The 27,694-nt window shown below is 44.2% G+C and overlaps 1 protein-coding gene across 1 annotated transcript in view; it reads right to left on the bottom strand.

The window, feature by feature from the left end:
- The window catches only part of SMCHD1 (structural maintenance of chromosomes flexible hinge domain containing 1), a gene marked incomplete at its 5' end in the record, with an annotated part of 180,781 nt that overhangs the window by 113,995 nt on the left and 39,092 nt on the right, over positions 1 to 27,694 (bottom strand). The window contains 8 exons of the mRNA XM_038747255.1: positions 1,006 to 1,216; positions 3,226 to 3,319; positions 10,835 to 11,001; positions 12,563 to 12,682; positions 12,815 to 12,929; positions 19,588 to 19,718; positions 22,452 to 22,534; positions 27,502 to 27,663. Of these exons, the coding sequence (XP_038603183.1) occupies positions 1,006 to 1,216; positions 3,226 to 3,319; positions 10,835 to 11,001; positions 12,563 to 12,682; positions 12,815 to 12,929; positions 19,588 to 19,718; positions 22,452 to 22,534; positions 27,502 to 27,663 (1,083 nt within the window). The remainder of the gene's footprint in view (positions 1 to 1,005; positions 1,217 to 3,225; positions 3,320 to 10,834; positions 11,002 to 12,562; positions 12,683 to 12,814; positions 12,930 to 19,587; positions 19,719 to 22,451; positions 22,535 to 27,501; positions 27,664 to 27,694) is intronic.

The raw sequence follows: 27,694 nt of genomic DNA, 5'->3' as shown, positions 1-27,694 counted from the left end.
CAATTTGGCAACAAAGAGAGACAATCCCTACCCAGCAACAGGTTCATGGTCTAGAATCAATAAATGTATATATTTTAAATGTCACCAGTAATTCTGGCATTTATTGAACGCTTACTATGTGCAGAGCGCTAGACTAAGCCGCCTTACCTCCGTCCCCTCCCCACAGCACCTGTATATATGCATATATGTTTGTACGTATTTATTACTCTATTTATTTATTTTATTTGTACATATTTATTCTATTTATTTTATTTTGTTAATATGTTTTGTTTTGTTCTCTGTCTCCCCCTTCTAGACTGTGAGCCCACTGTTGGGTAGGGACCATCTCTATATGTTGCCAAATTGTACTTCCCAAGCGCTTAGTACAGTGCTCTGCAGACAGTAAGCGCTCAATAAATACGACTGATTGATTGATTTACACACATTTCAATGGCACAATTTCTTAAGTTCCCAGGTGTTAATCGACTTCCCTTCTACAGTAATTCATTCATTCAGTCGTTTTTATTGAGCACTTACTGTGTGCACAGCACTGAACTAAGCGCTTGGAAACGACAATTTGGCAACAAAGAGGGACAATCCCTACCCAGCAACGGGTTCACGGTCTAGAATCAATAAATGTATATATTTTCAATGTCACCAGTTATTCTGGCATTTACTGAACGCTTATTATGTGCAGAGCACTAGACTAAGCGCTCGGGTGTACAATGTAGCAGAATCAGCCAATCCGTTCCCTGCCCATAGCGAGCTGACAGTCTAGAGGGGGGAGACGGACATTACTATGAATAAATCAGTAATTTATATTATATATTATATCTAATTTAATGTATGAATATAATTTAATAACAACGATGGCATTTGTTAAGCACTATGTGCCAAGCACTGTTCTAAGTGCTGAAATTTAAAGATTATGACTATTCCTATTCCTGTGAGTTTTTCATCTACCGCTATATTGTATTCTCCCAAGCGCTTAGTCCGGTGGAAAATGCAGACGATCAGTCAACATACTTGATGGAAAACAGGGATCATCAGGATACGTCTCCTTATCATAGAGGAAAGGATGGTAGCGGATGACTCCTTCTACTACACCTTCTCCTTCCACGTGGGACTTGAACTCAAAGCTATCGGCTGCTGTATTTATGTACAACGTCTGCATGTCATCTTTGATTTCTCTAAGGTTGATTATCTTCGGTACCTTCCCCTTTTCGAACATGGCGATCTAAAACGAAAGGAGACACATTATCGCCATGGTTGAAGCACTAGATACCCCTTGCCTCTCATCGGCCGACAGTTAAAACTGAATTATCCGGTTTAGGGGAAGAGCTTCCTTCGGCTTCAGAGGAGTTGCATGGACGCATCCCGTGATCGGGGGAATTATCCAGTGGGAAAGAATAGATGCTATTACTGCTAATTGCAAATAATATAGGGACTCTAGCTATTCAAACTTTGGTCAATCAGTCAATGATATTTCAGTGCCCGAGTTGAAAGCACTTGGAAGAGGGTCACAGAATCCCTGTCCCCCAAGGGTTTCACAATCATGTTTGTTTAATTGTACTTGTATTCACCATCAATCGTATTTATTGAGCGCTTACTATGTCCAGAGCACTGTACTAAGCGCTTAAGCGCTGGGGAGGTTACAAGGAGAACAGGTTGTCCCACGGGGGGCTCACAGTCTTCATCCCCATTTTACAGATGAGGGAACTGAGGCTCAGAGAAGTGAAGTGACTTGCCCGAAGTCACACAGCTGACAAGTGGCAGATACGGGATTCGAACCCATGACCTCTGACTCCAAAGCCCGGGCTCTTTCCACTGAGCCACGCTGCTTCTATACTTGTATTGCTTACTATGAGCCGGGCACTTTACTAGGCACTGGGATAGGCACGAGCTAATCCCATGGGGCTCACGGTCTTAATCCCCATTTTACAGATGAGGGAACTGAGGCAGACGAGCAGAGGAACTGGGATTAGAACCCAAGTGGCTCTGACTCCCAGGGTTTGACCCACCGGAAGATCAATCGATCGTATTTATTGAGCGCTTATTGTGTGCAGCGCACTGTACTAAGCGCTTAAGATCTACTGCACTCATGGTCATCCTGGTGGCAGAGTGAGGGGGATGAAGCAGCGTGGCTCAGTGGAAAGAGGCCGGGCTCTGGAGTCAGAGGTCATGGGTTCAAATCCCGGCTGTGCCAACTGTCAGCTGTGTGACTTTGGGCAAGTCACTTCACTTCTCTGGGCCTCAGTTCCCTCATCTGTAAAATGGAGATGAAGACTGTGAGCCCCCCATGGGACAACCTGATCACCTTGTAACCTCCTCAGCACTTAGAACAGTGCTTTGCACATAGTAAGCGCTTAATAAATACCATCATCATCATCATCATCATGAATTTGGGATCCTGGATGGGCAGAGACTGAGAAAACAGACTCTAAACCACCCCCAAATCCATCCAGAAGCAGCATGGCTTAGTGGAAAGAACCCGGGCTTAGGGGTCAGAGGTCGTGGGTTCTAATCCTGGCTCCACCACTTATCAGCTGTGTGACTTTGGGCAAGTCCCTTCACTTCTCTGTGCCTCAGTTACCTCATCTGGAAAATGGGGATGAAGACTGTGAGCCCACGTGGGACAGCCTGATTACCTTGTAACTACCCCAGCGCTTAGAACAGTGTTGGCACATAGTAAGTGCTTAACAAATACTATCATCATCATCATCCCTGCCAGAAAACTGTAGGGAACCTAAATTAGCTCCACCCTAACTATTCTTGGGTATACTTACTGGGTGTCAGGCACTGTACTAAGTGCTGGGATAGATGCAAGATAATCAGAAGATAATCAGCTAGTCCCTGTCCCACATGGGGCTCACAGTCTTAATCCCCATTTTACAGATGAAGTAACTGAGGCACAGAGAAGTGAAGTGACTTGCCCAAGGTTACACAGCAGACAATTAGCAAAGCTGGGACTAGAACCCAAGACCTTCTGACACTCAGGCCCTTGCTTCTCTATCCCACAAGCTCAGGAGCAAAAAAATCACAGTGATATCACAGCTCCTGCCGATTAACAGTCCAGGGGACTAAGGAATTTAGGTAGGAAAAAAAAGGGAAAAGGAAGCCAGTGAGGCTTTGACTAAAGTTCCCAATTCCACAATCAGATAACCTCGGATAACTAGGTCGCAAGAATTTCCAAGAGTTATAGAGCCGCTCAGGTGATCTGAAATAGCTGATAGATTCACATTTTACCTCCATATCAATGTTGTTGAATGGTCCGACTTCTTTTGCCGAAATGTTGGTTTCATTTCCTTTTGGTCCATGAATATAGTAATGATAAATATGTCTAGAATTTAAAACAACAATTTTACTGTTCTAATCGATATGTAAAATGGAGATTGCTGATTTTTTTTACTTAAAAGCGTTTTACAAAAAACAAAACAAAATATTTTCCCAAATGTTACAATTAGAGCTCTCCTTTCTCCTCACTCATAAGGCATTTTTCTGGAGCAAGCAGCTATTAATCTTAATGTCTGCTCTCTACCCCTGCTCCCTTTCCCTTTTGCATCACCTGGGCACTTGGATTTGTAACCTTTAGCACTTGAAAATCACACCCTAGCCCCAGCTTTATTTACACATCTGTTATTTATTTTAATGTCTGTCTTCTCTTCTAGACTGTAGGCTCCTTGTGGGCAGATATCGTGTCTACCACTCTGTTGCACTGTAATAATAATGATGGCATTTGTTAAGCGCTTACTACATGCCAGGCATTGTACTAAGTGCTGGGGTGGTGACAAGCAAATCAAGTTGGACACAGTCCCTGTCCCACAATGGGCTCACGGTCTTAATCCCCATTTTTTACAGATGAGGTAACAGGACCAGAGAAGTGAAGTGACTTGCCCACGGTCACATAGCAGACAAGTGGCCGAGTCGGGATTGGAACCCATGACCTTCTGACTTCCAGTCCCGTGGTCTATCCACTGAGCCAAGCTGCTTCTTCTTCTCATTGTACTCTCCCATACTTAGTACAGTGCTCTGCACACAGTAAGTGCTCAATGAATACCACTGATCAGCTGATCCTGATTCAAACAATATTCAGTATAGAGCAACATCCCCATTTGAGCTGATCCTGATTCAAACGATATTCAGTATTGAGCACCATCCCCATTTGAGGGATCTGACATTTCAGGACACCCTCAATTTAGCTCCACATATTTGCATTTGGGAAATTCTAATTTAATTTTCACACTTACAAGAATTAGTCAAAGTGCACCATGAGTGGAAGAAAGGGAAATCATCAGGGATCAACTTCAGCCAAATCCACTTTTTACTCACCCATTCAGAAAATTTAAAGCAAGAATTAGCATAGGTTTGCTAGCTCGATTCTCTTCATTAGCTCCTCAGATGACTAATCAATGATCTGATTTAGACAGTAAGTCCCTTAGGATCCCCGTTGCTCTTCAACCCAACGAGTTGCCATGGGGTAACTAACCAAGTACTGTGAAAATGTTGTAATTTGGACCAAATGAGGGCTGGGGAAAATCCAGGCAGAGGAAAATAAAATGCAGTGTAGTTTTTACTCTAGAACTGACAAGGGGCTAGGCGATATTTTGGCCCAGTGAGAAGGACAGCACTAGAGGAGTGAAGTGTGCGGGCCGGGTTGTAGAAGGTGAGAAGTGAGGTAAAGTGAGGGGGTAAGGTGGTGGACTGCTTTAAAACCAATATTAAGGTGTTTTTGTTTGATGCAGAGTTGGATGGGCAACCACTGGAGGTTCCTGAGGAGTGGGGAAACATGGCCTGACCATTTTTATAGAAAAATGATCCAGGCAGCGCTGTCCTGCCTCTGGCCTGCAACACGCTCCCTCCTCAAATCCAACAGATTCATTCATTCAGTCGTATTTATTGAGCGCTTACTGTGAGCGCAGCACTGTACTGAGCGCTTGGGAAGTACAAATTGGCAACATACAGACACGGTCCCTACCCAACAGCGGGCTCACAGTCTAGAAGGGGGAGACAGACAACAAAACAAAACATGTGGTCGGGTGTCAAGTCATCATTTCTTACTTGTACGTATCTATTCTATTTATTTTATTTTGTTAGTATGTTTGGTTTTGTTCTCTGTCTCCCCCTTTTAGACTGTGAGCCCGCTGTTGGGTAGGGACTGTCTCTAGATGTTGCCAACTTGTACTACCCAAGCGCTTAGTACAGTGCTCTGCACACAGTAAGTGCTCAATAAATACGATTGATCAATTGATTGATCAGAATAAATAGAAGTAAAGCTAGATGCACATCATTGACAAAATAAATAGAATAGTAATGACTACAGAGAGACAGATAATGACTCTCCTCCTCTTCAAAGCCTTACTGAAGGCCCATCTCCTCCAAGAGGCCTTCCCAGACTAAGCCCTCCTTTTCCTCTTCTCCCACTCCCTTCTGTGTCACCCTGACTTACTCCCTTTGCTCTTCCCGCCTCCCAATCCCACAGCACTTAGGTCCACAGCTGTCTTTTTATTTATTTGCATTCATGTCTGTCTCCCCGCTTCTAGCCTGTAAGCTCATTGTGGGCAGGGAATGTGTCTGTTTATTTTTTTTAATAATAATAATAATAATAACGGTGGCGTTTATTAAGCGCTTACTATGTGCAAAGCACTGTTCTAAGTGCTGGGGAGGTTACAAGGGGATCAGGTTGGCCCACCGAGGGGGCTCACAGTCTTCATCCCCATCTTAGAGATGAGGGACCTGAGGCAGAGAAGTGACTTGCCCAAAGTCACCTAGCTGACCATTAGTGGAGCCGAGATTTGAACCCATGACCTCTGACTCCAAATAATAATAATGATAATGATGGCATTTATTAAGTGCTTACTATGTGCAAAGCACTGTTCTAAGCGCTGGGGAGGTTACAAGGGGATCAGGTTGGCCCACGGGGTGGGGGGGGGGGGGGCTCACCGTCTTCATCCCCATATTAGAGATGAGGGACCTGAGGCAGAGAAGTGAAGTGATTTGCCCAAAGTCACCTAGCTGACCATTAGTGGAGCTGAGATTTGAACCCATGACCTCTGACTCCAAATAATAATGATAATGATGGCATTTATTAAGTGCTTATTATGTGCAAAGTACTGTTCAAAGTGCTGGGGGGGGATACAAGGTGATCAAGTTGTCCCACGTGGGGCTCACAGTTTTAATCCCCATTTTACAGATGAGGTAACTGAGGCTCAGAGAAGTTAAGTGACTGGCCCAAGATCACACAGCTGACAATTGGTGGAGCCGGAATTTGAACTCTTGACCTCTGACTCCAAAGCCCGGGCTCTTTCCACTGAGCCACACTGCTTCAATATTGTTGTACTGTACTCTTCCAAGCGCTTAGTACAGTGCTCTGCACCCATTAAATACTCAATAAATACGACTGAATGATTGACAGATTCAATGAATGAATGAATGAGCACCTCCCCACATTCTAAATATAGGTCTATATAGGTCTATTAGGTCTATAGGTCTATATGGACCTAATTATAGGTCTATAATTTCAGTACTCTACGCCTAAGTCTAACAAGAGCAGCTGGAAATGTTGTTTGGGGCAGAGAATGTGTCAGTTTATTGTTATAGGATACTCTTCCAAGCACTTATTACCCTGCTTTGTACACAGTAAGCGCTCAGTAAATAACGACTGACTGAATGAATGAATGTTCTCTCACAATCCTCTATAGATTTCTTGATCTTGCAGTCTGAAAGAGGTTTTGTAAATTACAGTGTGGATTTTCATTCATTCATTCATTCAATCGTATTTATTGAGTGCTTACTGCGTGCAGGGCACTGTACTAAGCGCTTGGGAAGTACAAGTAGGCAACATATAGAGATGGTCCCTATTCAACAATGGGCTCACAGTCTAGAAGGGGGGAGACAGACAACAAAACAAAACAGGTGGACAGGTGTCAAGTCGTCAGAATAAATAGAATTAAAGCTAGATGCACATCATTAACAAAATAAATAGAATAGTAAATACGGACAAGTAAAATAAAGTAATAAATCTGTACAAACATATATACAGGTGCTGTGGGGAGGGGAAGGAGGTATCCATTCATTCATTCAATTGTATTTATTGAGCATTACTGTGTGCAGAGCACCGTACTAAGCGTTTGGGAAGTACAAGTTGGCAACAACTAGAGACGGTCCCTACCCAACAGCGGGCTTACAGTCTAGAAGGGGGAGAGAGACAACAAAACAAACCATACTAACAAAATACAATAAATAGAATAGTAAATATGTACAAGTAAAATAGAGTAATAAATATGTACAAACAGGGTGGGGGGATGGAGAGGAGGAGAGGAAAAGGGGGGCTCAGTCTGGGAAGGCCTCTTGGAGGAGGTGAGCTCTCTGTAGGGCTTTGAAGGGAGGAAGAGAGCTAGCTTGGTGGATGTGTGGAGGGAGGGCACTTTGCATTTCTTCCTTTAGGTCATGGAATAAGAGCAGTAGAGGAGGCAAATGGAAGAAGCAAAGAATAAGGACGCTTCTTTTAGACTGTGAGCCCACTGTTGGGTAGGGACTGTCTCTCTATGTTGCCAACTTGTACTTCCCAAGCGCTCAGTCCAGTGCTCTGCACACAGTAAGCGCTCAATAAATACGATTGATGATGATGGTTCTGTAGCGAAAGCGTGGCTCAGGAGAAGCAGCGTGGCTCAGTGGAAAGAGCCCGGGCTTTGGAGTCGGAGTTCATGGGTTCAAATCCCGGCTCCGCCAATTGTCAGCTGTGTGACTTTGGGCAAGTCACTTCCCTGGGCCTCAGTTACCTCATCTGTAAAATGGGGATGAAGATTGTGAGCCCCCCGTGGGACAACCTGATCACCTTGTAACCTCTCCAGCGCTTAGAACAGTGCTTTGCACATAGTAAGCGCTTAATAAATGCCATTATTAAATGCAAAGGCTGGAAGCAAGGATCACTGTGTCACCACACTACTGTGACCTCCTTGTGGGCAGTGAATGTTTCTACTGTTGTGTTGAACTCTCCCTAGCGCTTAGTACAGTGCTCTGCATGCACTAAGCGGCGTGAGAGGCGTCAGAGGTCGAGGGTTCGAATTCCGGCTCCGCCAATTGTCAGCTGTGTGACTTTGGGCAAGTCACTTCACTTCTCTGTGCCTCAGTTCCCTCATCTGTCAAATGGGGATTAAGACTGTGAGCCCCCTGTAGGACAACTTTCTCACCTTGTAACCTCCCCAGCACTTAGAACAGTGCTTTGCACATAGTAAGTGCTAAATAAATGCCATTATTATTATTATTATTATTATTACTAAGCACTCAATAAATATTTATTCATTCAATCGTATTTATTGAGCGCTTCCTGTGTGCAGAGCACTGTACTAAGCGCTTGGGAAGTACAAGCTGGCAACGTATAGAGACGGTCCCTACCCAACAGCAGGTAGAAATATGATTGACTCGCTTTCTTTTTTGGTTTTTAAAAAAGAGGGGCATCCTAGTGGATAGAGCACAGGTCTGGCAGTCAGAAGGACATGGATTCTAATCCTGGCTCCTCCACTTAATAATAATAATGATAACATTTATTAAGCGCTTACTATGTGCAAAGCACTGTTCTAAGCGCTGGGGAGGTTACAAGGTGAGCAGGTTGTCCCACGGGGGCTCACAGTCTTAACCCCCATTTTACAGATGAGGGAGATGAGGCCCAGAGAAGTGAAGTGACTTGGCCAAAGTCACACAGCTGACAAGTGGCGGAGCCGGGATTTGAACCCATGACCTCTGACTCCAAAGCCCGGGCTCTTTCCACTGAGCCACGCTGCTTCCACACTTGTCTGCTGTGTGATCTTAGGCGAGTCACTTCACTTCTCTGGGCCTTGGTTTCCTCATCTTAAAGTGGGGATTGAGACCGTGAGCTCAATGCGGGAGAGGGACTGTGTCCAATCCGATTTAGTAATAATAACAATTACGGTATTTGTTCATTCGTTCATTCAATCGTACTTATTGAGCGCTTTCTTTGTGCAGAGCACTGTACTAAGCGCTTGGAAAGTACAATTCAATTGTTAAGCGCTTAACTCTTTGCCAGGCACTGAACTAAGCGCTGGAGTGGACACTGTCCCACATGGGGCTCCCAGTCTCCATCCCCATTTTACAGATGAGGTAACCGAGGCCCAGAGAAGTGAAGTGACTTGCTCAAGGTCAAACAGCAGACAAGTGGTGGAGCCGGGTTTAGAACCCATGACCTTCTGACTCCCACTAGGCCAGGATGCTTTGCTTGTATCCCCACCCCCCACACCAGCGCTTAGTACAGTGCCTGGCAGATACTAAACACTTAAATACTACAATTATTATTATTATTATTATTATTATTATTATTATTATTATTTCAAGGGAGGGGCCAGGTTAGGAGTCTGCTCAGAACAGGGCAAAGGGGGAACTTTTAGACTGTGAGCCCACTGTTGGGTAGGGACTGTCTCTATATGTTGCCAATTTGTACTTCCCAAGCGCTTAGTACAGTGCTCTGCACATAGTAAGCGCTCAATAAATACGATTGATGATGATGATGATGAACTGACTGGCATGAGGGAAGGGAAATTAATTCCTTGCGCTGAACGGACTCAGTGGAGTTTTGGGACGCTGTGTTATGTCATCAGAAGGCATGGTGAATTTACACAGATTTTATGTTCTCTTGTCAATTGGAACTGGAGGTACGACAACGAGATTACTTGTACAAAATGATTCTTGGGTGAAATAAAGGCATAGAAGTCCTACTGTACAACAAAAAAGAATTAAACTTTTGTTGGGGGAGGAGAAAACTACAGCGCACCAGAAAAGAAAAATGCTCATTTGGTCCAGTAGTTTAAAGGCCAAAACATTCTCACTGGGAACAATGAAAGCTTTAAAGTGGTGCCTCAGCAGATAACCACTTAAAAGACGGGGCAGTTCTAAAGTCTCAAGTATATATAGTCATTGTGTCGAATAAGCGCTTAGTACAGTGCTCTGCACATAGTAAGCGCTCAATAAATACGATTGATGAATAAGGGTAAAATATAGTTATTTAAAAGGTTCTTTTTTGGCAATTTCAGGAAGATGCTTTATAGAAAGTGTTACAGTAGCTATTGCTCTTTTAAAAATATCACATAAATAACTTTCAAAACATCATCATCATCATCATATTTATTGAGCGCTTACTGTGTGCAGAGCACTGTACTAAGCACTTGGGAAGTACAAGTTGGCAACATATAGAGACAGTCCCTACCCAACAGTGGGCTCACAGTCTAAAACACAGCACTCGCCAAAATTCACCTACCAACTCAATAAATGCTATTTTCCTTAATTAATTTCATCAAAGTAACAAAGATCTTCACTAACTTTGGAGGTTTCAAAAGGAAAGGTTTCAAAGGAAGGACCCAACCCATATTCCGTTCTCTCTCCACCCACCGAAAAGAACCGCGACTTACGCCAATTGTCTTGTCCAGAGATGAAAATAATTCTTCAAGTACTGAATGTGCTCCGGTTGCACCCCCGTTATAACTACTGCGGTGAAGCTGTAGCTATTGCTCTTTTAAAAATATCACATAGATAACTTTCAAAACATCATCATCATCAATCGTATTTATTGAGCACTTACTGTGTGCAGAGCACTGTACTAAGCGCTTGGGAAGTACAAGTTGGCAGCATATAGAGACAGTCCCTACCCAACAGTGGGCTCACAGTCTAAAACACAACACTCGCCAAAATTCACCTACCAACTCAATAAATGCTATTTTCCTTAATTAATTTCATCAGAGTAACAAAGATCTTCACTAACTTTGGAGGTTTCAAAAGGAAAGGTTTCAAAGGAAGAACACAACCCATATTCCGTTCTCTCCATCCATCGAAAAGAACCGCGACTTACGCCAATTGTCTTGTCCAGAGATGAAAATAATTCTTCAAGTACTGTATGTGCTCCGGTTGCACCCCCGTTATAACTACTGCGGTGAAGCTGTTTTTTTCCTTTTCCTCTAGGATCAGACCGTGTAGAAATCTTTCATCGTCATTTCCGATATGAGATGAATCGGCAGGCTTAAAAAAAAAAAGGAGAAATCAACCGTGCAAAGCTAGACAAGGAGGTCAAAAACAAAAAATCTAAACAAGATGACCAGCCTATCTTTGGGAGGTGGTGGATAGTGTGGTAGCAAAATCAATCAATCGTATTTATTGAGCGCTTACTGTGTGCAGAGCACTGTACTAAGCGCTTGGGAAGGACAAGTTGGCAAGCAAAACAGCATCAAGCTGAAAGGCTGTAGTGGATACCCACTTTCAACCTGGTCGAGTAACTTGGACCTGTCTTGTCTGCCTGTCTCCCCCCTGTAGAATGTAAGCTTCTCGTGGGCAGGATGATATATTAGACCGGTCCGCTAATTCTCATGGATTGGACTCTCCCACGTACTTAGAAAAGTGCTCTGCACATAGTAACCATTCGATAAATGTCACTGATGGGAAGCAGCAAGGCCTAGTGGATAGAGCCTGGGCGTCAGAAGGTCATGGGTTCTAATCCTGCCTCGGCCACTTGTCTGCTGTGTGGCTTTAGGCCAGTCACTTCACTTCTCTGGTCCACAGTTACCTCATCTGTAAAATGGGGATTAAGAGTGAGCCCCATTGCAGGACAGGGACTGTGTTCAATCTGATCTGCTTGTGTCCACCCTAGCCCTTAGTACATAATTATTATCATTATTATTATTGATCAATCTGATCTGCTTGTGTCCACCCCAGCCCTTAGTACATAATTATTATCATTATTATTATTGATCAACTGAAGAACTATATAAGTGTGAGTGCCATCTTAGATTGGGAGCCCCCCCTTGGAAAGCAGGGGCCAAGTCTAACTCCCACCTCTGTATTCTTTCCTAGCACTTAGTACAGTGTCCTGCACACAGTAAGTGCTTAATACTATTACTACTACTATTAGTGATAGCCACGTTTCACGCTTTAGGAATTTTTGTGTTCTCTTCCCCTTTCAATTAAAACAAAATATAATAGTTCTTTTTTCCAATGTATAAACAGTGTATAAAACTTGTAAAGGGGGGAAAAAGTCTGCAGAAAGTTCTTTTTCCCCCCTTTGGAAAAGACACATATATATTTATATATGTATATATATATATTCAATATAGTTAATTAATTATATATTTAATATATTTATTTAATATGTATATAAATTATTCATGCATAATTATTTTATTTGTATATCTTTATCTTTTGGGGGAGATATTATATCTCTCCCCAAAAAGAACCCTCTGCAGTCTTTTTCCCCCCCTTTACAAATTTTATACACTGCTTGTACATTGGAACTAAAGATATATATATATATATATATATATATGATAGGTATATATAACATAAATATATATAAGATATAAATATATATATACATATATATATATATATATATATAACTCTGCATGCACAGATCCCACGGAAAAACATATAAATTATGAACTTTAAGTTAAAGTAAGACTGAAAAGGGTATTTATTCTAATAAATTGCAAATTTTGTTTTTACTAAAGATGACAAAAGTGGTACATTAAATGGGCAATCTTATGTGATGAGAAAGCACCAAATGAACATTTGCCTGAGGAATATTTACCTTCCTGTTCCTGATAAATCCACTATATATTGATTCTTTATTTTTCTCTTTTTTCTCAAAATCTTCCTTTGAAAGCACAAGCTCATGAACATCCTGGGAATCTGCAGGCTTGCTGATCATCTAGTAGGAATAAAACAAATAGATGTGACACCATGACGGTAGTATTTACACAAACGAGAAAACATCAGATCATTTAAAATGATATAATCTCACTTTTGAAAGTGTATAATATTGAAAAAGGAGTGTCCTTACTCTGGCTGACTGTCCAACGAAGAAGACCGCTTGCTTCCCTCCGACACCAAAATAGGAAATGTCACTGTTTAAACTACGAGGCACTGGCAAAGGGCGAACATACCCCGAGTGGTCACTGAAATGAAAACTTGTATTAATAAGCTTATTGTTGTCCTGAAATAATAATGGTCTTTGTTCTGCATTTACTATGTGCCAAGCACCAAACTAAGCACTGGTGTAGATCCGAGATAATCGGGTAGGAGGCAAAAGAGGCTCTGAATTCCCATTTTTACAGATGAGGAAACTGAGGCACAAGGAATTTAAGTGACTCTGCCCAGGGTCATAAAGCGGGCAAGTAGTGGAGGTGGGATTAGAACCCAGGTCCTCTGGCTGCTGGGCCTGTTCTGCTTCCACTAAGCTAAGACTCAGTTACACTACAACTTCTCATTTAATATAGTAATATTTTGGATGACTTTAAGATTGAGCGATAATTTCATGGTGTTTAACATAATAGCATACAGCAGATAAAGGAATTTCATATTTTTTCCAAAGGTTTTAGAACAGATCCTAATTTACATCAGGTCAAGTCTAGGGGAAACTATGTCACCATACAGCCATATTTTCGGCGAACACAATCTCATTGTTTCATCGTTTCTTGGCCTTCTGGCTAAGATCAAGTGTAGTATGTACTCTCCAAGCGCTTAGTACAGTGCTCTGCACAAGTGCTCAATAAATACGATTGAATGAATTGTGGTGTGCACTCAATTAATCAATGATAGTCTGAGGATAGAACTGATGGGATTTGGTGACTGACTGAACACGCGGGTTGAATGAGAGTCAGGAGCAGAGGATAACGTCAAGGTTCTGCGCTTGTGAGAAAGATCAAGTGTAGTATGTACTCTCCAAGCGCTTAGTACAGTGCTCTGCACACAGTAAGTGCTCAATACATACGATTGAATGAATTGTGGTGCGCACTCAATTAACCGATGATATTCTGAGGATAGAGCTGATGGGATTTGGTGACTGAATACGCGGGCTGAATGAGAGTCAGGAGCAGAGGATAACGTCAAGATTGTGCACTTGTGAGAAAGATCAAGTGTAGTATGTACTCTCCAAGCGCTTAGTACAGTGCTCTGCACACAGTAAGTGCTCAATAAATACGACTGAATGAATTGTGGTGCGCACTCAATTAATCGATGATAGTCTGAGGATAGAACTGATGGGATTTGGTGACTGACTGAACACGCGGGTTGAATGAGAGTCAGGAGCAGAGGATAACGTCAAGGTTGTGGGCTTGTGAGAAAGATCAAGTGTAGTATGTACTCTCCAAGCGCTTAGTACAGTGCTCTGCACACAGTAAGTGCTCAATAAATACGACTGAATGAATTGTGGTGTGCACTCAATGAATCAATGATATTCTGAGGATAGAACTGATGGGATTTGGTGACTGACTGAACACGCGGGTTGAATGAGAGTCAGGAGCAGAGGATAACGTCAAGGTTGTGGGCTTGTGAGAAAGATCTAGTATGTACTCTCCAAGCGCTTAGTACAGTGCTCTGCACACAGTAAGTGCTCAATAAATACGATTGAATGAATTGTGGTGCGCACTCAATTAATCGATGATATTCTGAGGATAGAACTGATGGGATTTGGCGACTGACTGGACACGCGGGTTGAATGAGAGGCAGGAGCAGAGGATAACGTCAAGGTTGTGGCTTGTGAGACAGGGAAAGATGGTGAAGTTGTCAAAGGTGACGGAAGAGTCCAGGGGAGGAGGGAGAGTTTGGATGAAAAAGTCAGGAGTTCACTTTGGGATGTGTTGAGCTTGAGGTGTCGGCGGGACATCCGAGTAGAGATGTCCTGAAGGCATCATTTTTGCGAAATAAAGTTTGCAGTGATTAAAGATGAGGGTACCCCCATTTTAGGACAGGCCAAAAATAAAGCCAATCCCCATTTCATTATGCAACCTAATAGCTCTTAATGAGTCTAATAGCTTCAATTATCACCATGTTGGCTTCTCTACCGGGGAAGAAACAAAGCGGTAAAAAAACAACACTGATCATTCCCAATTATAAATGTATCCAATCAGAATATGATTGGGTACATTCATGGTACACAATTACAGCTAATGAGATCTGCAATAGCATAAACAGCCAGACAGGCCTCATTTACTGTCTTGCACAAGCACGGAAGCGTATTTAAAATCTAAGACCTCACCATTATGCTGCATTTTCCATTACAATTGAATGCACTCCCAGAGCACCTAGCCTACTACTAAATATTCACTGAAGGGGGGAACAATACATATATATATATATATATATATATATATATATGGATAACACAGTATGACTTTTGCCCAGTTACAAATTTTTTAATCTGTTAAAATTTAAATCTCAGGTTTCTAAAGATTTCAAAAATGTTGCCTCATTTTCTGATCCACATTAAAACAATGCCACCAAGGCCAGCAGTTCTTCAAAAAAAAAAAAAGATTGACTTCTTTTCAGTGTACAGAAGAGATGGAAATGGCTAACTGGAATGCTTGTTATCACAATTACCTGAGATCTTAATAGTATTAAACAAAACTAAGCAGCCTGCTTTAATTTCAAGGATTGGAGTCCAGTGTCCATCTAAACTTTAACAACATTTAAATCTTCATCTTGAGGAGAGCTATCTACACTGTTATGAGAATGATGACATTCAATCAGAGATATCCAAATTGCCAGCACCCCCAAGTTCTAGAAGGGAAAATCCCTTCTGAAGAAAAAAATTGTGTATTTAATAGTAGCTCAACATTTCAGCGACCACAGTCCAAAGTGAAATAGTTAAAGTAGTAAGTGTTGCAAAACTCTCTTTAAAATTTAATTTGGGTTTTCTTCTTATTGGTGGTTGGAATTTCAACTAAATTTTCACAACTACAAATGTATCTGGAAGAAGAAAGTGGGTTCAATTGGAAAAAATTATAAAAACCTACCTAATCATCACCAGTCAATAATTACTTGAAAGCCTGTTAACTGCAAAGACCCATATCGGGTAAACTGACAGTAGTAGTATGATAGCAGTAGTAGTGAAATATATTGATTGCTTACTCTGTGATCATCAGAGCCCAGTGGGAATAAGACTGGGAAGAAGGCAGGATGTCAAGTGTTAAGAAAGGCCTCTTTTTTCTTTTCCTTTTCTTCCACTACACTCTGACCCTGTTCCTTTTCGCCACTGCATTAAAATGGAAACTACTGGGAATTTTCCCCGTTTTTCCATTATTTCAAAAAAATTAAATGAATCCATGGGCTGAGATCCTCATGTGGGCCAGGGACTGAATCCAAACTGATTACCTTGCACCTACCCTGGTGCTTACTTCATAATAAGCGCTCTTCTAGACTGTGAGCCCACTGTCGGGTAGACACCGTCTCTATATGTTGCCAACTTGTACTTCCCAAGCGCTTAGTACAGTGCTCGGCACACAGTAAGCGTTCAATAAATACGACTGATTGGTTGACTGATTGATAAAAACCACAACTATTATTAGACTCACACTCAAAATAAGCACAAGCACTTATATCCAAGCGTTTCCAAAATCCCACTTTCAAATATGGGAATTTCCCCAAGACCCTCACTCCCAACGTCAAGAGGACTGGGTGAAGGAAGACACGGGAAAGGGCAAAGGCACCATGATCTGACTACGGCTTTTTTTCCCTTTTATGGCATTTGTTAAGCACTTACTACGTGTCAGGCACTGTACTAAGCGCTGGGGTAGACGCAAGATAATCAGGTACGGCACAGTCCATGTTCTACAGGGGGCTCACGGTCTTAATTAATCTTCCTTTTACAGGGGAGGCAATTGAGCCGCGGGGGAAGTGAAGTGACTTGCCCAAGGTCACCCAGCAGACACGTGGTGGAGCCGAAATTTGAACTCAGGTCCTCCTGACTCCCGGGCCTGGGCTCCATCCATTAGGCCACGCCGCCTCTCTATATCCTGGCCTCTGGGGAAGCTGCGGAAAACGCTTGCCACAGGCTCCAGAGACGGGCATGGCTGCGGTCCCCAGGATGGCCCCATGACTCTCATTCATTCATTCAATCGTACTTATTGAGCGCTTACTGTGAGCAAAGCACTGTACTAAGCGCTTCGGAGAGTGCAACGGAACAGTAAACAGACGCAATCCCTGCCCACAACGAGCTTACAGTCTCGAGGAGACTCTCACTCCTAACAGCTGGTGGGAGAGGCAGGCGGCTGCCAGAGACGTTGACTTCAAAGCTGAATTTAGCCATTTCCATGAAATTTAAACTCTGTGGGTTCAAACTGCTCTCTTCCCCCTCGGAGACCTCCAGTCTCTAGACCGCCTCCATGTACCCCAAGCTGTCGCACCCCACTCGGACTCCAGGGCCTCGACACCAGCCCCCCGATCTCCTTCTATCTCGCAAAAGCAGCGTGGCTCAATGGAAAGAGCCCGGGCTCCGGAGTCAGAGGTCCTGGGTTCAAATCCCATCTCCGCCACTTGTCAGCTGTGTGACCCTGGGCAAGTCACTTCACTTCTCTGGGCCTCAGTTACCTCATCTGTAAAATGGGGATGAAGACTGTGAGCCCCACGCGGGACAACTGATCACCTTGTGTCCTCCCCAGCGCTCGGAACAGTGCTTTGCACATAGTAAGCGCTTAACAAATGCCATCATCATCATTATTATTATTATCTCCCCTCAACCTCCACCACCCGCCTCGCTCCCATCCAGAATAAGCTTTCTTCATCCTGTGGCTTTCTCCCTCTTGCCAGTTCTACCAGACTTTACTATCAATCTTCCTCGACCTTCAACCTGATGAACCCCCCTCTTCTTCTCCCTTGGTTTCCAGTTATCCAGTTCGATGATTATTTATTTAAACTCATCAACTCCCACAACTGCAATGGCCATCTCCAAATATAAAGCAGCATGGCATAGTGGCTAGAGCCCGGGTCTGGGAGTAAGGACATGGGTTCTAATCCCTGCTCCACCACCTGTCTGCTGTGTGACCTTGGGCAAATCACTTCACTGCACTGGGCCTCAATTACCTCACCTGCAAAATGGGGATGGAGACTGTGAGCCCTACATGGGACTGACTGACCGCTACGTGGATGAACTGCAAATCTTCTTCTCTAGCCCTGACCTCTCCTCTTCTCTATCTCACATCCTCTCATTCATTCATATTTACTGAGCGTTTACTGCATGTAAAGTACTGTACTAAGCATTTAGCACTGTACTATCCCCTCCCATCTCCAGAACCCCGCTACATGGATGTCTCAAAGGCACCTCAACCCACCTTCCCTCACAAATCCGCCGCTCTCCTTTCCCATCAGTTATCCCCACGAAGCCCGCGACCCTGGCATTATCCTCTCCTCCTCCCTCTCTCTTTCAACGCCCACGCTCAGTCCGCCACCAAATCCTGCCGGTTTTTCCCTCCATGTGGAAAAACCGCTTGTCCTACTCCGTCTTAACAACTAGTTTCTTAGTTTCCCTGCCTCTCCATTCCTGCCCGGGTTTCACTGGGCTACACCAGTCACTTTCCTAAAAAGTCACTGTGCACATCTCCTCCCTCCTCAAAAACTCCCAAATAGTACCCGGTCTCCTCCGCATCAAATAGTCATTGGCTTTAAGGGCTGAATCAGCTTTCTCCTGCCTACACTCTCTTTTCTCTGCACACCCCAATTCTCTTAAGTTTTCTAGCTTGCCTATTCGTTGGGCCTCATTCTCCTCTCTTCCTCTGCCAAACTCTTCCTCACACCCTCCTCTAAGCCTGGAAGTCCCTCCCGCTTTCCACCTGCGATCCCATTACCCGCTATCCTCCATCCCCATTCTCAGAGCGTTTCTAAAAATCCCATCTCCTCCAGAAAGCCTACCCCGATTTCTAATCCTCCCACTGACCAGACCCCTACTTCCTCTCCACCACTTTTGTGCCACCCAAGCACTTAATCAATCAATCAGTCGTATTTATTGAGCGCTTACTGTGTGCAGAGCACTGTATTAAGCACTGTACTTAAGTAACATTCCACCTCCCACAGCACTTTTGGAAAAACTTTTACACCTTATTACTGAAGCACTAACTCAAGGGTTGAACTCTCCTTCTTTCTCCTATCTATGAATGATTTTCGAGTCAGTCTCCACCATTAGATTGCAAGCTTTCTGAGGGCCAGGGTGATGTCCACTGATTCTACTGTACTCTCCCAAGTACTTAATAGAGTTTTCTACAAAGAACAAGTGCTCAAAATGCTACTGACTGATTTAAATTACTAAAAGTTCTAACATTAAAAACACTCCCACCCCACATATCTAGTCCTCTGACTCCTAGCGTGGTGAGAAGCAGCAGGGTGCAGTGGCAAGAGCGTGGGCCTGGAATTAATTCATTAATGATGGCATTTATTAAGTGCTTACTATGTGCAAAGCACTGTTCTAAGCCTGGAAATCAGAAGGTCATGGGTTCTGATCCCGGCTCTGCCACTGGTCTGCTGTGTGACCTTGGGGAGGTCACTTCCCTTCTCTGGGCCTCAGTTACCTCATCTGGAAAATGAGGACTGAATCAATGAGCCCCACGTGGGACAGGGACTGTGTCCAACCCTATTAGCTTATATCCACCCCAGTGCTCAGTACAGTGCCTGGCACATAATAAGCACTTAAATACCACAATTACTATTATTAGTCCTCCAAACTCAACCACCTCATCAGTGACAAAGTTATATTTCCCAATTGGGCATTTAAGGTGGCAACTCTGCTGTTCCATTACCCTACTTACGCAGTTGTAATTTTTCAGAAAAACAGTGAATAACGCTAACCTTTCAAAGTCACCTTTTCTTGTAAATTTTGACAACCTATACACGGCCCAGTTGTTGAGCTGTTTGGAGGTCATTCCTCTTCCATTATCAATCACTGCAACTGCAGGTTTGCCTTGTGAGTCATCAAAAAGCTAAAGAACAGAACATACAGAAAAAAAACAACAACAGAATGGAAAATGACAGCATATGAGGGCGTGCACAGTAAATACCGCAGTTCCCGGTCACGTACAAATGCTCAAGTCCGATCGTTTACTTTCGGTGAATGAAAACCAAGACAAATAATGAAAAATGTCGGATCGCTACGGAACACACTGTTATGTTGCAGACTTCAGGGCCACAGTTTCTACTGAAAATGCACGGTAGCTTAGCACCGGTTTTAACTTCAGTACACTCCAGGGATCACTTACCTGGGGACCTCCCCAATTATATCCTCAGCGTGCTACATCTCCACGAGAGGCAGGGGCACTAAGAGAAACCATCAGGTTTAACTCTCGGCCTCCTCTCTGGATCCTGCTGCCCTTGGGAAAGCAGGAGGAGGAGATACTAGTGGGATTTGAGGGCCTGATTTGTTTTTTACGGTATTGGTTAAGCGCTTCCTCTCCGCCAGGCACCGGACTAAGTGCCGGGATAGACGCAAGTCGATCAGATTGGACACAGTCTAACCAAAATAATAGTAACGGTATTTGTTAAGCGCTTACTATGTGCCAGGCACAGTACTAGGGAAGCAGCATGGCTCAGTGGAAAGAGCCCGGGCTTTGGAGTCAGAGGTCATGGGTTCGAATCCCGGCCCTGCCAATTGTCAGCTGTGTGACTTTGGGCAAGTCACTTCACTTCTCTGGGCCTCATTTCCCTCATCTGTAAAATGGGGATTAAGACCGTGAGCCCCACGTGGGACAACCTGATCACCTTGTAACCTCCCAAGCGCTTAGAACAGTGCTTTGCACATAGTAAGAGCTTAATAAATGCCATTATTATTATTAGTAGTAGTAGTAAGCGCTGATGGGGATTAAGACCGTGAGCCCCATGTGGGACATAGACTGTGTCCGGCCCGATTAACTTATATCTACCCAGCGCTTACTACAGTGCCCAGCAAACAGTACGCGCTTAATGAATTACCATGATTATTACTGTTCTTATTATTATCAGCCCACGTCCCTCTTGGGGCTCATGATCTTAATCCCCATTTCTCAGGTGAAGACGCTGAGGGCCAGAAAAGTGAAACGGCTTGCCCCAAGTCACCCAGCAGAGAGGTGGCGGAGCTGGGATTCGAAGCCAGGTCCCCGGACTCCCAAGCTTGGGTGCTGTCCATGCTGCTTTTAGTGGTCCAACTTTGTCAGCCAGTCTGGGCCGGTTGGCCCCTGATGGGGGCTTGTCAATTCCAGGTAATTTAGGGTGGACTACACCGCAGAGTCCACCAGACGCCCGCATTAAGGGGAGCCAAGAGCTAAGCCTACTATTCTACTGGAGCTCTGGAAAAACCCCGTTTCCAGCCCAGTCCAACCGAGCTTTCGCTGGGGGCCACTCCTCCCTAGAGGCGATCCACCAGGCAGGGGAAAACGCTGGCCGACCTCGCTCGACTGGAAACGCCCAACGCTTTCTGGAGACAAATCCGTCCTCGGAGAATACTGGTCTGTGGCGTCACCCAATTAAAGTCTCTTGGTCTGCTGTACAGGCCATCATCATCATCAATCGTATTTATTGAGCGCTTACTGTGTGCAGAGCACTGTACTACGTTCTTGGGAAGTACAAGTAGGCAACATACAGAGACAGGCCCTACCCAACAGTGGGCTCACAGTCTAAAAGGGGGAGACAGAGAACAAAACCAAACATACTAACAAAATAAAATAAATAGAATAGATATGTACAGGTAAAATAAATAGAGTAATAAATATGTACAAACATATATACATATATACAGGTGCTGTGGGGAAAGGAAGGAGGTAAGATGGGGGGATGGAGAGGGGGACGAGGGGGAGAGGAAGGAAGGGGCTGAGTCTGGAAAGGCCTCCTGGAGGAGGTGAGCTCTCAGTAGGGCCTTGAAGGGAGGAAGAGAGCTAGCTTGGCGGATGGGCAGAGGGATTGGGGGCATTCCAGGCCCGGGGGATGACGGCGGGACAGGCGAGACAGGCCAGGAATGGGAAGTAAGAGAAAGAGGCAGCCTTAGGACTTAGGGAATTAGAGTGGAGAGGAGGAGGCGGGAAAAGGGATGGGAAAGAAAGGAGACGCTCTACCGGTGGAAAAAAAAAACAAACCAAGAAGAGAAAAGAGTCAAAGAAAAGAATTCAAATGAAGAGGCGGGAACTCAGGTGTGATAGAACCACGTAGCAAAGCTGAAAATCAACAAAGGGGGGAAAAAAGGCCATCGACGAAAAGGAGAGGAGGAGGAGCTAAAGAGGCGGGGAGTGTGTATGGAGATGAAATTACAAATGGTAGGCACCACTTCTGGATTTTTCCCAAGAAACCTCTCTGGATGCACTACCTGAACGATGGCAGATGGAGCGGGTGGTGTTCTGGAAGAGATGGGTCCATGGAGTCGCTGCGGGTCGGAGACGACTCAACAGCATGAGACAAGACAAACAAAGGTCCTGTAGAGTCTTTCGGCCCCTTACTACTTCCCCCAGAAGAATCCCAATTTTTGATCTGTTTCTTTTCTCCTTCTCCGTGCCACCGCCCAACAGTTTTGCTTAAAAGTAACTTTTCAAAGTCTCCAGCCGCCTCTGATTCGGGACAAGCACTAAGCCCGGCAACCACACACTGTTCACGAGGCGCCGCGGCTGCCGAGAGAAAGCACCTACTAAGTCTTATTTGCGTTAGGAGGATGAAGGCGGGCAGCACCCGCTGAGCTCCCGGCGCAGATAGCTTACCAGTTTGATCTGGATGCTCCGAATACCGGTGTTACGGGACGTAGCGGATAACGAGTTGTCAATCAACTCTGCAAGGGCAAATGCTAGGAAAGATAAAGAAAAGAAATTATAGAACCACCTCTCGTTGGGGACAAAATTTACAAAGGTATAGTTTCTTCCTCCCACAGTAGATAGGAGCTTCTCTCTCAGTCGATCAATCGATCGTGTTTATCAAGTGATTATTATGGGCAGGGCACTGTACGAAGAGCGTGGGACAAGGTAACGTGAGTTGGCACGCGCGTTCCCTGCCCACAAGCTAATCCTCAACACTTCCAAATAATAGCATTTCCTGAGTACAGAGTACCGTACTAAGCTCTTAAAGACTAAAATACAGTTAATAGAGACGGTCCCTGCCAACAAGGGGGAGACAGATAATAAAACAAATTACAGAAAAGAGGAAGCAACAGCGCATAAAGATGCGCACATGACTGGATAGAGCATGGGCCTAAGAGTCAGAAGGACCCGAGGTCTAATCCTGATTCTACCAACTGTCTGCTGGGTGACCTTGGGCAAGTCACTCCACTTCTCCGCACCTCAGTTACCTCAACTGTAAAATGGGTATTAAGACCGTGAGCCCCGTGTGGGACGGGACTGCGTCCAACCTAATTAACTTGTATCGACCCCAGTGCTTAACAAGGTGCCCGGCACATAGTAAGCGCTTACCAGATACGGAACCCATATTAAGCGCTTTAACAAAATGGGTGACCAAAAGAGGTGGGAGAACCCAAGGGCTCAGATAATAATAATAATAATAATAACAATAATAATAATTGTTAAGTGCTTACTATGTGCCAAGCACTGTTCTAAGAACCGGGGTAGATACAAGGTTGTCCCATGTGGGGCTCACACTTTTAATCCCCATTTTGCAGGTGTGGTAACTGAGGTACAGAGAAGTTAAGTCACTTGTCCAAGGTCACACTGCAGTGAGAGTTGTGGGGATAGAAGGGGGGAAGATGTAAAAATCAATCAAAGGCCCCCTGGAAGAAATGTGATTTCAAAAGGGTTTGGAAGAAGGGGCCTGTCAAAAGGGAAGTGGGAGGGAAGTTCCCGAAAGGGAGGAGGATGTGAAGAAGAGGAAGATGGGGAGGAGGACGAGGGCAGAGCATAGTGTGAATAAGTTGGCTTGAGAAGAATGAACCATGCCAACTAAGGGGTAATAAGATCAGAGCAGCATGGCCTAGCGGAAAGAGCACAGCCCTGGGAGTCTGAGGACCTGGGTTCTAAACCTGGATCTGCTGTACGACCTCGGGCAAGTCTCAGTAACTTCATCTGTAAAATGGGAATTCAATACCCGTCCTCCTTCCTACTTAGATGGTGAGCCCCTGTGTGGGAGTCTGTGTCTAACCTGATTATCTTCTATCTTAAGAGAAGAGCGTGGCTCTGTGGGAAGAGCACAGGCTTGGGGGTCAGAGGTCATGGGTTCTAATCCTGGCTTCGCCGCATGTCTGCTGTGTGATCTTGGGCAAGTCACTTAACTTTTCTGAGCCTCAGTTACCTCATTTGTTAAATGGGGATTAAGACTGTGAGCCCCCGTGGGACAACCTGATCACCTTGTATCCCCCCAGTGCTTAGACCAGTGCTTTGCACATAGTAAGCGCTTAACAAATGCCATTATTAATTAATTATCTTCCTCAGTGCTTCAAACAGTGAGTGACACATACTAACTGCTTAACAAATATCACAATTATTATTATTATTATTATTATTATTATTAAGAGTGGGGATAAGTAGTGGGAGAGAGCTGAGTGAGTGTCAGACCTCCTTCCCTTCCCCACAGCACCTGTATATATGTATATATGTTTGTACGTATTTATTACTCTATTTATTTATTTATTTTACTTGTACGTATCTATTCTATTTAATTTATCTTGTTAGTATGTTTGGTTTTGTTCTCTGTCTCCCCCTTTTAGACTGTGAGCCCACTGCTGGGTAGCGACTGTCTCTAGATGTTGCCAACTTGTACTTCCCAAGCGCTTAGTACAGTGCTCTGCACACAGTAAGCGCTCAATAAATACGATTGATTGATTGATTGATTGAAGTTCTGCTCCGCATGGAGAGGAGAGGGCAACCGGCAGCGTGGCCCAGTGGAATACAAACAGGCCTGGGAATCAGAATAACTGGGTTTTCAGCCCAGCTCCACCATGTGCCAGCAGCGTGACGCCGGGCAAGCCACTCAACTCACCTGGGCCTCAGTTCCCTCACCTGCAAAATGGACATTCAATCCCTGTTCTCCCTCCTACTTAGACCATGAGCCCCACGTGGTACAGGGATTGTGTTCGACCTGATGAACTTGTCCCTACCCCAACACTTGGAACGGTGCTGGACGCGTAGGAAGCACTTGACAAATACCATTAAATTTAAAAAAAAAAATCAGAGGTTCTTGAGGAGTGGGGAGTCATGTGTAGAATTACATTTTAGAAAGATGGTCCCGGCAACCGAGTGACATATGGACTTGAGCAGGGAAAGACAGATAGGAAGCACGGAGACAAATGAGGTGATGATGGACATCTATTAATCTGTTAATTAATTTATTAATCTATTAATTATAATAATTATAATTATGTTTATTTATTCTGGTGACTTGACACCTGTCCACACGTTTCGTTTTGTCATCTGTCTCCCCATTCTAGACTGTGAGCCCGCTGTTGGATAGGGACTGTCTCTATATGTTGCCAAATTGTACTTCCCAAGCGCTTAGTACAGTGCTCTGCACACAGTAAGCGCTCAATAAATACGACTGAATGAATGAATGAGGAGGCCGATGCAGTAGTCGAGGCGTGATAGGACCAGGTGCCTGAGGCGCCTGAGTAGAGAGGAAGAGAAAGGACGGATCTTTAACAGTGTGGGTTTAGTCATTAAAGCACCGCTCTGTCAGTCACAAGGACCTCTGTACTTCCCAAGCGCTTAGTACAGTGCTCTGCACACAGTAAGCGCTCAATAAATACGATTGATTGATTGACCTGGGTTCTAATCCATGTTCCGCTACATCTGCTATGTGACCTTGGGGAAGTCACCTCACTTCTCCGGGCCTCAGTTACCTCACCTCTAAAAATTAAGGGCGTGAGCCCCACGTGGGACAGGGACTGGGTCCAAACTGATCCACTTGTCTCTATTCCTGTGTTTAGAACAGTGCTTGGCACATAGTACTGTCTCCAGAGAATTAGTCCTCCTGATTATGTGTTCAAAATATGCTAATCTAAGTAGCGTCATTTGGCCTTCCAAAGACCACTTTGGTTTAATTTGCTCCAAAATCCATTTGCTTGTTTTTTGGGAAGTTCCCCTCCCCACAGCAGATGTACAGATTTATTACTCTATTTATTTTACTTGTACATATTTACTATTCTATTTATTTTGCTAATGATGTGCATCTAGCTCTATTTCTATTTATTCTGATGACTTGACACCTGTCCACGTTTTGTTTTGTTGTCTGTCTCCCCCTTCTAGACTGTGAGCCCGTTGTTGGGTAGGGGCCGTCTCTATATTACTCTATTTATTTATTTTACTTGTACATATCTTTTCTATTTATTTTATTTTGTTAGTATGTTTGGTTTTGTTCTCTGTCTCCCCCTTTTAGACTGTGAGCCCGCTGTTGGGTAGGGACTGTCTCTATATGTTGCCAACTTGTACTTCCCAAGCGTTTAGGAAGCGTTCAGTACAAGTACTGTGTGCTGTGCACACAGTAATCGCTCAATAAATACGACTGACTAAATGAATGAATGAATGAATGAAAGTACCATTACTGTTACTATTATTATTATTATTAAGAAATGGCTGAATAGGGATTTGAAAGAGTAAGGGAAGTCTAGAACACTGTCAAGGTTACAGGTTTGAGAGATGGGGAAGATGATTAGAGAAGCAGCGTGGCTCAGTGGAAAAGAGCCCGGGCTTTGGAGTCAGAGGTCATGGGTTCAAATCCCGGCTCCGTCAACTGTCAGCTGGGTGACTTTGGGCAAGTCACTTCACTTCTCTGTACCTCAGTTACCTCATCTGTAAAATGGGGATTAAGATGGTGAGCCCTCCGTGGGACAACCTGATCACCCTGTAACCTCCCCAAGCGCTTAGAACAGTGCTTTGCACATAGTAAGCGCTTAATAAATGCCATCATTATTATTATTATTAGAAGCTGAAGGAGCAATGAGCTTCCCTAGAGAAGGAGTGTCCTCTGATAAGAGAAATGGGACCCAGAAGAGAGCCACAGTAAGGGGCTGGAGGCCATCCCGGCTCTACCCTTTGTCGGCTGTGTGACCTTGGGCAATCCACTCCACTTCAGTATGTCTCAGTTCCTTCATCTGTACAATGGGGATTAAGACTGTGAGCCCCCCCAAAGGAGACAAGGACCGTGTCCGACCATATTAGCCTGTGTCTACCCCAGTGCTGAGTAGTGCCTGGCACCTAGTTAGTGCTTAACAAATACCATTAAAATAATTTTTACAAAACGTAGAGAAAGAGCTGACGAAAGAATTGGCCGCAGAGGTTGGAGGACTCCTTATCGCTATCCCCACCTCTCCTCGCATGTCCCTTTGTCTAGTTATCCATAACCCCCATTCAGAAAAGGGTCAAGAAAAATCAAAAAAATGAAAGAAAAAACCCTCAGTCTATAGCTCAAGTATGCAAGTAAATTTCAAAACGAGTATGATTTGAAATTTAAAACTAAATGCTACGAATGCCAAAATATAGATGGTAAAGGAGCTTAACTGTGGATAAAAAAGCAAACCTATTTCCTGAGAGCTTTATTGTGCCCAGGCCACTGTATTAAGTGCCTAGGAGAGTTCACTGCCAGATTTGGTAGACAGCGTCCCTGCCCACAAGGAGCTTACAGTCTAGAGGGGGGAGACAGCCATTAAAATAAATTCCAGCTACGTACCTAAAAGCTGTGGAGCTGAGGGTGGGGCGGACAAAGGGTACAGATCCAAAAACTGAGGGAACTATTCAAAAGAGGATTCCTTAAGTTTCCATATTTAAGAATAATGTGTATATCATTTAGACGATTCCCCAGGTTTGGGGGACTTACGCAACGGGTTTTGTCCTTCGCTGGCATAATATTCATACATGCCACTCTTGACCAGCGTGTCATAATGCGGTAAGAAGTCAATTCGCTCCTTTGTTGCGGAAAGTAATAATTGATTGACTGACTGCAGCAGGTACAAGGTAATCCCATCTTGGACACTGTCGCCTGCAAAGAAGGTGAGAAATGTAACACACAC

Source organism: Tachyglossus aculeatus, chromosome 5 (genome assembly GCF_015852505.1).
Source record: "Tachyglossus aculeatus isolate mTacAcu1 chromosome 5, mTacAcu1.pri, whole genome shotgun sequence".
NCBI classification, from domain to species: Eukaryota; Metazoa; Chordata; class Mammalia; order Monotremata; family Tachyglossidae; genus Tachyglossus; species Tachyglossus aculeatus.
The sequence above is the reverse complement of the archived record's forward strand: the minus strand, read 5'-3'. Positions and strand labels throughout refer to the sequence as shown.